The 12134-nt window shown below is 46.7% G+C and overlaps 1 protein-coding gene across 1 annotated transcript in view; it reads right to left on the bottom strand.

Annotated features, from left to right (window-relative positions):
• Nucleotides 1–12134, bottom strand: part of LOC149468101 (uncharacterized) — a 94134-nt gene that overhangs the window by 61246 nt on the left and 20754 nt on the right. The window contains 3 exon segments of the mRNA XM_089670670.1: nt 3790–5417; nt 6365–6488; nt 9409–9508. Coding sequence (XP_089526796.1) covers nt 3790–5417; nt 6365–6488; nt 9409–9508 — 1852 coding nt within the window.

The raw sequence follows: 12134 nt of genomic DNA, 5'->3' as shown, positions 1-12134 counted from the left end.
GTGTTCTGTGCCAACCAGCGCTCCATCGACCTGCTCGTCCAGACCTGCGAGGACTTCGGCCAAGCTTCGGGGGCAAAGGTCAACTGCGGGAAGTCGGAAGTCATGCTCTTCGGAAAGTGGTTCCTGCCTTCTTCTGCATCCATGCCCTTTGCCATCAAGACAGACTTCATGAAGATTTTGGGAGTTTGGTTTGGTGCCGAGGGCGCAGCCCTGAAGTCTTGGGAGGAGAGACTGGCCAAGATGCGCCAAAAGTTTGGACTCTGGAGCCTCAGAGACCTCACCATCGAAGGGAAGACACTGGTACTCCGCAGCGAGATTCTCCCTGTGTTGCAGTACCTCGCCCAAGCCTGGCCCCCTCGGGTCAACACCTGCAAGGCCATCACCAGGGCGGTGTTTCACTTCATCTGGGGCTCCAAGATGGACAGAGTGAAGCGGGCAGTCATGTTCAAGGAACCCCTCAAGGGCGGTAAGGGCGTGCCCGACATCGCCACCCAACTGAGGGTGTTCTTTGCTTGCAACTGCATCCGCAGAACTTTGCCAAGACGGATTATGGACTCTGGCGGGAACGCAATGTCTCGCTTCTTCCTGTTGCCTCTCTGGAGGTCCCTGGGGTGGGACACTTGGGACAGTTCCATCCCCTACAACTGGGACACTCCTTGGTACTACTTGGATACCTTCAAGTTCATCAGGGAGCAAGGGTTGCAGGGAGTCAAGCCTGACTTGTGGAAGCCAAAGACCATCTACAAGCTCATCCGAGCCAGCGACATTTTGGAGTCGGTTCCAGGCCTGCCTTCAGACACCTGCAAGGTGGTCTGGAGGAATGTTTCTTCAAACATCCTCACCAACAGGCATAAAGACCTGGCATGGATGGCTATCCAGGGGGGACTGCCTCTCAGGACATTTATGCATGCCAGGAACCTGAGCAGATACAGACACTGCCCCTTCTGCATCATCCACGAGGAAACGTCTCACCACGTTTTCTGGGAGTGCTCATTTGCTCAGGCCCTGTTGGGGGCCCTGGAACCTGAACTCAAGGACTTTGTGCCACAGACAGCCATCACTCACTTTGGGGTGTTGAATGGACTGTTCTGTGGAACCTTTTCTATGGAGGACATTGACGGCGCCTGGCGGGTGCTGTGCTGTTTTAAGGACGCTTTATGGTGCGCCAGAAAGCGCCTCATCCACCAGCGGGAGAGGATGTCCATTGAGGACTGCCGCAGACTGATCCTCAGTCTGCTCAGAGACTATTCCTTGATGGACTTTAAGGAGGAAGAGGACGTCTGAAGATTTCCCCCTTCCCCCTACTCCCCCTTGCGTGTCTTTGTCTTTTCAATAAAGCTTCGGGCCTGTGTTTCTTTTCCCCCCCCCCCTCCCCCTTCCCACACACACCCGATGCCTATTGATTGATTGTAATATCCGGTTTTCGTTTTTGCATGCACTAGTATTGTTAGGTAACGTAATGTGTAGTAGAATGTTACAGTTTTTGGGGTAAGCGGCATTATGCATGACGTGTTGGTCCGGGGGATTCATCCTCGGCACATCACGTCAGGCATCATACCGCTGAGCGAATGTATTTATTTCTGAATGTATTTATTGTATGCTTGGAACTGTATTGCAATGTGGTGCGCTGCGTCGCAGTACAGGGTGAGATGTACCCCGATTACAAGTATCATGTTGTTTTTGATGCTTCTGTAATAAAAAATGGTCATCTGCTCCCAGGATAGGGTCAGGATCTTACACCATCGGGTCTCCTCTAGAGTGGAGTACTCTCATCAGGTGTGATAATGGTCATCTGCTCCCAGGATAGGGTCAGGATCTTACACCATCGGGTCTCCTCTAGACTGGAGTACTCTCATCAGGTGTGATAATGGTCATCTGCTCCCAGGATAGGGTCAGGATCTTACACCATCGGGTCTCGTCTAGAGTGGAGTACTCCGAGGACCTAACTGTGTATCACCGTCTGGGGTCCCAGGCTCTGTGGGTGAAGGCTCTCAATGAAGAGAGCCCAATAAGGGACACCACATGGCATGATACCGTAGATAACTGATTTATTGTTTACAAAGTATAGAAAATACAAGTAAATAAATAATACAAACTGACCATATAGAATTCAGGATGGCCACCAGTGGTGGTCAGATGTCCAGAAACTATTTCCCATCTGACGCGTTTTGTGCGATGCACATCATCATAGGGTGCTGGGCTTACAGTCAGGGACGTCTATTAGCTCCTATTTATATTTGATCCCTGGTGATCCTGACAGTCCCTCTGATTTCCTATTAAAACTGACCACACTAGGCATGAGAGCTCAGCGTGGTCAGTTCTGTAACTGCTGGGAGCTAAGTCTGCTCTCCTCCAATCATCAGACTTGTCCTGACATCCCCCTCCCTGCACAGCCATTCACTAGGAAGACCAGTGAACTGAAGACAAGTGATCACATGAACAGTAGTAAGCAAGATGTCACTTCCTGATATCATTGCTTACTACTAGTGAAATCTGTGAATGATCACCGAGGTCACATGGTACAGGGCTATTCCCAACAGACTTGTACCATGTGACAAGCTGTGACCAATCACAGCTCTCACAGTATTTCTCAATGGCTGCAGGAATGCAGCTGGAGAGAGGGAGAAATTATTGCTTTTACAGCCTTTATGGGTGTAAAAAAACATAAATAATAATATAAAAAAAATAAAAATGTAAAACATTTTTTTGAAAAATTATAATTTTTGGTTATAAACTAATTTGTTTTTTTTACTAAAAAGATATCTGAATACATTTTGGCTGATTTATGAAGAAAGATTATTTATTTGCAAAATTTTATAAGAAAAACATTTTATTTTCAAAATTTTTGGACATTTTAATTTATATAGCAAAAAATAAAAATTCCAGCATTGAATAAATACCACCAAAATAAAGTTTTATCTCTCTCAGAGTGTGGGAGTGTGACCTCAGAGTGAGGGAGTGTGACCTCAGAGTGCGGGAGTGTGACCTCAGAGTGCGGGAGTGTGACCTCAGAGTGTGGGAGTATGACCTCAGGGTGCGGGAGTGTGACCTCAGGGTGCGGGAGCGAGTATGATCTCAGAGTGCGGGAGTGTGACCTCAGGGTGCGGGAGTGTGACCTCAGGGTGCGGGAGTGTGACCTCAGAGTGCGGGAGTGTGACCTCAGCGATTAGTATGGGGCATGTCTGATGAAGGAAACCAAGGGCTCTATTTATAGAACATTCATTGGACCAATGAGACAATCATTCCTCCAGCTGTGACAACATCCGGCCCTATATTAAGTAACACAGTGATTTCCTATGATCGCCGGCTCCATCTAGTGGCCACAATGAGGTGATTTTTCTGAAATATCTCCATCAGTAAAACTAGCCCAATATGATATTATGACCACTAGATGGAGCCAATGATCATAAGAAATAAAATACGGCCAAAACTCCTCCCAGCTGGAGAATGCCGGTCACATCCGTTCAACATTGTTCTCCGTAGACCTCCAAGTGTTTGTGAAATCTCCCACCACAAAATGTACTCAGCCAATCACAGGGCAGGACTCCATTTTTATTTTTCTCCTGCCATCAATGGCCAACCCGGTCCCACACTTCATCCATGTCTTTGGGGACCTCTGATCTCCTTATGAATTGTTTCTTCCATGATGAAGATCAGCCATGGAGTATATCTGAGGTGTATATCAGGGTGTGCTTCTTCCCCACATGAGAGCTGGGATGTCCAGCAACATTCATCTAGAAGACATTTCCCGCACTCAAGGCACTAATACACCTCCAGGGTTGTGTGGGACCTCTGATGTACAGGAAGACAGGACTTCAGTGAGGAACATTTCCCTCACTCAGGACAGGAAAGTGGCTTCTCCCCCGTGTGAGATCTCTGATGTTTATAAAGATTGGACTTTTCTGAAAAACATTTCCCACACTCAGGACAGGAATACAGCTTTTCCCTTTTGTGAGACCTTTGATGCTTGACAAGATCTGCTTGATTTACAAAACATTTCCCGCACTCAGAACAGAAAAGTGACTTTTTCCCTGTGTGCAATCTCTGATGTGTGTAAAGATAGGACTTCTGTGAAAAACATTTCCCGCACTCAAGACAGGAATACGGCTTCTCCCCCGTGTGCAGTCTCTGATGTGTGTGAAGACTGGACTTCTGTGAAAAACAATTCCCGCACTCAAGACAGGAATACGGCTTCTCCCCCATGTGAGATCTCTGATGGCTGTAAAGACTTGACTTCTCTGAAAAACATTTCCCGCACTCAGGACAAGAATACGGCTTCTCCCCTGTGTGAGATCTCTGATGTTTGTGAAGATGAGACATTTGTGAAAAACATTTCCCACACTCAAGACAAGAATACGGCTTCTCCCCCGTGTGAGATCTCTGATGTTTGTGCACACTGGACTTCTGTGAAAAACATTTCCCGCACTCAGGACAAGAATATGGTTTTTCCCCCGTGTGAGATCTCTGATGCTTGTGCAGACTGGACTTCTCTGAAAAACATTTCCCGCACTCAGAACAGGAATACGGCTTCTCTCCTGTGTGAAATTTCTGGTGTCTGTAAAGATAGGACTTCAATGAAAAACCTTTCCCGCACTCAGAACAAGAATACGGCTTTTCCCCCATGTGAGATGTCTGATGCCTCAAAAGATGGGACTTCAGTGAAAAACATTTCCCACACTCAGGACAGGAAAATGGCTTCTCCCCCGTGTGAGACATCTGATGTTTGTGCAGACTGGACTTCTGTGAAAAACATTTCCCACACTCAGGACAAGAATACGGCTTCTCCCCTGTGTGAGATCTCTGATGTTTCTGCAGACTGGACTTTTGTGAAAAACATTTCCCACACTCAAGACAAGAATACGGCTTCTCCCCTGTGTGACATGTCTGATGCCTGGAAAGATGGGACTTAACTGAAAAACATTTCCCGCACTCAGGACAGCAAAATGGCTTCTCCCCCTTGAGAGATTTCTGATGTTTGTGCAGACTGGACTTTTCTGGAAAACATTTTCCACACTCAGGATAGGAATATGGCTTCTCCCCTATGTGAGATCTCTGATGTCTGTAAAGACTGGACTTCACTGAAAAACATTTCCCGCACACAGGACAGGAATATGGCTTCTCTCCTGTGTGAGATCTTATATGCATATTAAGACGGTATTCATGATGGAAACATTTCCCGCACTCAAGACAGGAGAACTTTTTCCCTGTTGGAAGGCCTGCCCGGTCCCACACAGTCTGAGGTTCCTCAGGATACGAGGAATCCGATGGTCCATCTACACTGGGTGGTGCCGGATGGACATTGGAGGGAGCCGGGTTTTCTCCTGGACTATACTGTGTGATGTCCTCATCTTCTACTTTCCAGTCTGGAGACAAAGTGAGACAATCCTCGGAGGCTTTGCTCATCTCCTGGCCATGGACTAAAATACAAAGACAAAGAGGATTACTAGACAGGAGCTGATTGGTTCAAATCCCCCCAAATGTCAGGACGGCACAAATACCCCCAAATATCAGGATGGTACAAATACCCCCAAATGTCAGGACGGTACAATTCCCCCTGTAAGGAAAAATGTCTTATTAACTGGCATCCATTGTGTTTAATGCCTCCATTGTAGATGTGTGAACAAGTTAGTTTGGTGTTTATATGTCACTTGTAACAACTGTTTGTTTCATGAATTCAGTTTCCATTCTGTAGATGGAACTGACTTATATGGTGGTCTTCAGTCATTTGTGGTCGTTATATTTCTTGATAAGAGTGCAATATATCGTTGGTCATTACAATATTTCGTTGGTCATTACAATATTTCGTTGGTTTTTAGTTTGCACATTTTGAGATTTAGTTTGCACACTTCGGTGTCCGGAGCTTTATTCCTCCTGAGCTCAGAGGGCAGAAATTACCGAAGACATTTAAAGGTCTACAGACATAGGTTGAATCCTTGCAATCTGGTGTCAGAAGTCGGGATTAAAGGCGAGGCTGGTCAGGTAAGCTGAGCTATTTTGTCTTAGTTTTGCCGGATCAAATCCCCTTTAAAGACCCCGGGACAGCAGCCAAAGTTTCCATGTGAGATTGTTGGATCTCACGGAGAGTCCTTGAGGTGGGTCCTCAAAGGAAATTCAGAGGTTTTGGAAGCCTCTGGGGAAAAACTGCCTCGGCAGATGTATTGTGAATTCACAGGAGTCCTCGGCTATTTCTGCCATTTTAGAAGTAGAAGTGCCTATTTGCTGTGTGTTATGGAACTGCTATGTAGTATTTGTGTTTCTTCAGAATAGGTTTATTACAAGGATTTATACTTTTAGGTGTTAAACTCCTGAACTGTGGAGAAGGCTTTGCTGACATGACAACCTCTCCACTTCAGGGAATAAGTACTGATATTGTAATCATTTATTGCTTTGTCTAACAGCTGTTTCCTCTTCCAGTATGGGAAAGATCCAAAGTAAGGGATCTCTGCCAAAAATTCCAAGGCCTCCGCGTAAAGTGTTAAGTGATATTGCTGAGAAAAAGAAAGAAAGACAAGAGAATCCGGAATGGTCTAGGCTAACTGTAAAGAATATGTGATCAGAGTATCACCATGGGACGATAACTATGTGGTTCCTTTCACAGACAGTATTGCAGAATGGTCCCTGGATATGAAAAGCAGTGGTCCCTTTCCTAGAGATGGGTCTAATGATAAGATTCATATGGACATGATAAGGGGACTGTGTTTAGGAGATAAGACATCTTTCAACTTGCCCGAGCTGGGACTATAAATACATGAAATCTGCGGGTGTTCACTGGCTCAGAATGACTGGTTACACTCCGGAGCCAAGGAATTTTAATCTCCACTCTTTAACCCCCAGCATCTGCCCCGCCAACTTCTACACAAATATATCCAGCATTACCAAAGACAGAGGATGATGATTTCCTCAAATCTTTGAGAACAGATAGACCACTACAGCCTCCCGTAGAACAAGCAGTGGAGATACAGAGTCCGGATAGTACAGTATGGGAGGAGGAGGGAGGGGCTGTAGGAGGAAGAGAGGAAGGAGACAGATCAGATGGCAGTCCCGAGGCAGAGAGGAAGGAGACAGATCAGATGGCGGTCCCGAGGAAGAGAGGAAGGAGACAGATCAGTTGGCGGTCCACAGGAAGAGAGGAAGGAGACAGATCAGATGGCGGTCCCGAGGAAGAGAGGAAGGAGACAGATCAGATGGCGGTCCCGAGGAAGAGAGGAAGGAGACAGATCAGATGGCGGTCCCGAGGAAGAGAGGAAGGAGACAGATCAGATGACGGTCCCGAGGAAGAGAGGAAGGAGACAGATCAGATGGCAGTCCCGAGGAAGAGAGGAAGGAGACAGATCAGATGGCAGTCCCGAGGAAGAGAGGAAGAAGACAGATCAGATGACGGTCCCGAGGAAGAGAGGAAGGAGACAGATCAGATGGAAGTCCCGAGGAAGAGGAAGGAGACAGATCAGATGGCAGTCCCGAGGAAGGGAGGAAGGAGACAGATCAGATGGTCAGATGGCAGTCCGAGGAAGAGGAAGGAGACAGATCAGATGGCAGTCCTGAGGAAGAGAGGAAGGAGACAGATCAGATGACAGTCCTGAGGAAGAGGAAGGAGACAGATCAGATGGCAGTCCCGAGGAAGGAAACAGATCAGATGGCAGTCCCGAGGAAGGAGACAGATCAGATGGCAGTCCCGAGGAAGAGAGGAAGGAGACAGATCAGATGGCAGTCCCGAGGAAGAGAGGAAGGAAACAGATCAGATGGCAGTCCCGAGGAAGGAAACAGATCAGATGGCAGTCCCGAGGAAGAGAGGAAGGAGACAGATCAGATGGCAGTCCCGAGGAAGAGAGGAAGGAAACAGATCAGATGGCAGTCCCGAGGAAGGAAACAGATCAGATGGCAGTCCCGAGGAAGGAGACAGATCAGATGGCAGTCCCGAGGAAGGAGACAGATCAGATGGCAGTCCCGAGGAAGAGAGGAAGGAGACAGATCAGATGGCAGTCCCGAGGAAGAGAGGAAGGAAACAGATCAGATGGCAGTCCCGAGGAAGGAGACAGATCAGATGGCAGTCCCGAGGAAGAGAGGAAGGAGACAGATCAGATGGAAGACCCGAGGAAGAGAGGAAAGAGACAGATCAGATGGCAATCATTGGTGACAGGTGCACCTGGGTCCTAGTGCCTGCCTGCCTGTATGCCTTGTCGGGATCCTGCACATGCGCAGATTCATGTGCTGCGGCAATCTTCTCTTTCGCACATTCCCAAACGCAATTCTTTTAGCCGGAAATCCCTTACACTCTGGGACATAAAACCATCCTATACACCACACATCATGTACTACATGTCCTTAAGAACCTCACTACGCAGCACATGACAGCACAAAGGGCAAGCGGTTATCAAGTGATTTTGACATCAACTACAAATTTGGAAGTGAAATATGTAGGTTCAAACTCAGGTCCCCTAGCTATGCTAAATTGTTTGCTATGGATAAACGGTGAAACTGACAACCCACCCGATGAACATGATTGTGTTCAGGTCATACATGAAGATACCTCTCCCAGAATAGACATACAACACCCATTCCGGAAGCTCTGGACATATTAGTAGATGGTTCTTGTCCCAGACCTTCTGATGATACCTTTATACCAGGGTATGCAGTGGTCCCGTTACCTGACATTGTTCAGGAGGCATTACCCCTCACTCACAAATCAGCCCAAGCTGACAACCCACCCGAGGAACATGATTGTGTTCAGGTCATACATGAAGATACCTCTCCCAGAATAGACATACAACACCCATTCCGGAAGCTCTGGACATATTTGTAGATGGTTCTTGTCCCAGACCTTCTGATGATACCTTTATACCAGGGTATGCAGTGGTCCAGTTACCTGACATTGTTCAGGAGGCATTACCCCTCACTCACAAATCAGCCCAAGCTGCAGAATTGATTGCACTAACAAGGACTTGTGAACTTTGTGAGAATCAAGATGTAAATGTTTACACAGATTCTAGGTATGCTTTTGGAGTTGTCCATGATTTTGGTAAAATATGGCAGAGAAGGGGATTCTCCACTGCAGATGGAAAAGGAGTATCACATGCGGACCTAATAAACAATCTTCTGGAAGCCATTCATAATCCTAGGTCCATTGCAGGAATTAGATGTCAGGCACACACATCTTCCTCTGATTTTGTAGCCAAAGGCAAGGCATTTGCTGATTGCACTGCTAAAAATGCCGCCTATAGCAACACCTCTTGTAAACTCACAAATGTCTATTGGCCATTTTAGATCCACCTATGTTACCGGAACATTCTCTTCTCAAGGAGCTGCAATATACAGAAATGAAGAGGATGTAGCATACTGGCAACAGAAGGAGTTGACATGAGATGTAATTGTCTAATGTCAAAAGGAGGTATCCTAGGACTCCCACGTCACAGCGCTCCTCTCATTATGGCGCAGTTCCATGGCATAGGACATCGGGGTTGGCAGGTAGTGAAAGATGAAATAAAGAAAAGATTTTGTGCTCCAAATCTTACTAAGCAGACACAAGAACAAATAGGACGGTGTGTTACATGCATCAGAAACAATGGTGGAAACCCCAATCAGGTTAGACATCATCAGCTATTGCCACCTAGTGGACTATTTGAGGAACTTCAAATTGATTTCACACACATGCCTAATAGTGGATGAGGCAAGTTTCTGCTGGTGATAGCGGATCGCTTTAGTCGCTGGCCTGAAGCATTTGTAACAAAGAGGATGCAAGGAGCGTTACTAAAATCCTTTACAAAGAAATCATCCCTCGATGGGGATGTCTGGTAAGTATAGACTCAGACAAAGGACCAGCATTTACATCAAAGGTTACACAACAGGTAGCCAAACTGATGAGCATTGACTGGAAGTTCCATATATTCTACCACACAGAGTTCTGGTCAGGTAGGACGGGCAAATAGGACCCTGAAGGAAAAACTAAGGAAGGCAACAGGGGGGACATTGAAGTGATGGGAAGCGTACTTGCCAGCTGTTCTGGCTGAGATGAGGATGACACCACATAAAGGCACCAAGCTTTCCCCCTTTGAAATTCTTATGGGCAGGCCATTCCCCACCCCCTGGACAAGAGGTCCTTTGGTAGTTATGTCAGGTGATTTAGAATTAAAGAAAGATATGTCCAGGAATTGATTAGGGTGCTGAATGGTGTACAGGTAAAACTTGAAAAATGAGAATATGGTGCATTCATTCATTCATTCATTTATTTCAGTGCAGCAACTTAAAAGGTGAAACTAATATATGAGATAGACTCATTCCATGCAAAGCAAGATAGTTCAAGCCGTGATTTGTCATCATTGTGATGATTATGGCTTACAGCTCATGAAAACCCCAAATCCACAATCTCAGAAAATGAGAATATTTCATGCAATCAATAAAACACGGATTGTACATAGAACAATATTGCACCTCTGAAAAGTAGAAGCTGCATATGTACTCAGTACTTGGTTTGGGCCCCTTTTTCAGCAATTTCTGCCTCAATGCGGCGTGGCATGGAAGCTATCAGCCTGTGGCACTGCTGAGGTGTTATGGAAGACCAGGATGCTTCAATAGCGGCCTTCAGCTCTTCTGCATTGTTCGGTCTCATGTCTCTCATCTTTCTCTTGGCAATGTCCCATAGATTCTCTATGGGGTTCAGGTCAGGCGAGTTTGCTGGCCAATCAAGCACAGTAATCCCACGGTCATTGAACCAGGTTTTGGTGCTTTTGGCAGTGTGGGCGGTGCCAAGTTCTGCTGGAAAATGAAGTCCGCCTCCCCATAAAGCTGGCCTGCGGAAGGAAGCATGAAGTGCTCCAAAATCTCCTGGTAGATGGCTGTGGTGACCCTGGACTTAATGAAGCACAATGGGCCAACACCAGCAGATGACATGGCTCCCCAAATCAACACAGACTGTGGAAACTTCACACTGGACTTCAAACATCTTGCAGTGTGTGCCTCTCCATTCTTCCTCCATACTCGGGGTCCTTGGGCCTCTCCATTCTTCCTCCATACTCGGGGTCCTTGGGCCTCTCCATTCTTCCTCCATACTCTGGGTCCTTGTGCATCTCCATTCTTCCTCCATACTCGGGGTCCTTGGGCCTCTCCATTCTTCCTCCATACTCGGGGTCCTTGGGCCTCTCCATTCTTCCTCCATACTCGGGGTCCTTGGGCCTCTCCATTCTTCCTCCATACTCGGGGTCCTTGGGCCTCTCCATTCTTCCTCCATACTCGGGGTCCTTGTGCCTCTCCATTCTTGGGCCTCTCCATTCTTCCTCCATACTTGGGGTCCTTGTGCCTCTCCATTCTTCCTCCATACTCGGGGTCCTTGGGCCTCTCCATTCTTCCTCCATACTCGGGGTCCTTGGTTTCCAAATGAGATGTTGTTCTCATCAGAAAAGAGGACTTTGGACCACTGAGCAACAGCCAGGTCTGTTTTTCTTTAGCCCAGGTAAGACGTTTCTGACGTTGTTTGTTGTTCAGGAGCGGCTTGACAAGAGGAATACGACATTTGAAGCCCATGTCCAGGATCTGTCTGTGTGGTGGCTCTTGATGCACTGACTCCAGCCTCAGTCCACTCCTTGTGAAAGTCCCCAACACTTTTGAATGGCCTTTTCCTGACAATCCTCTCCAGGCTGCGGTCATCCCTGCTGCTTGTGCACCTTTTTCTTCCACACTTTTCCCTTCCACATAACTTTCTATTAATGTGCTTTGATACAGCACTTTGGGAACATCCAACTTCTTCTGCAATTACCTTTTGAGGCTTTCCCTCCTTATGGAGGGTGTCAGTGATGGTGTCAGGTCAGCAGTCTTTCCCATGATTGTGATTCCTACTAAACCAGACTGAGAGACCATTTAAAGGCTCAGGAACCCTTTGCAGGTGTTATGGCTGAATTATCTGATTAGAGTGGGACACTTTGATCTGAGAATATTCCACCTTTTCACAATATTCTCATTTTCTGAGATTGTGGATTTGGGGTTTTCATGAGCTGTAAGCCATAATCATCACAATGATGACAAATCACGGCTTGAACTATCTTGCTTTGCATGGAATGAGTCTATCTCATATATTAGTTTCACCTTTTAAGTTGCTGCACTGAAATAAATGAACTTTTGCACGATATTCAAATTTTTAGAGTTTC

The sequence above is a fragment of the Staurois parvus genome, unplaced genomic scaffold, assembly GCF_062004578.1.
Source record: "Staurois parvus isolate SC_StPar_1 unplaced genomic scaffold, SC_StPar_1.0 ptg000092l, whole genome shotgun sequence".
In the NCBI taxonomy this organism is placed as follows: Eukaryota; Metazoa; Chordata; class Amphibia; order Anura; family Ranidae; genus Staurois; species Staurois parvus.
This window is presented reverse-complemented; position numbering and strand designations above follow the sequence as displayed.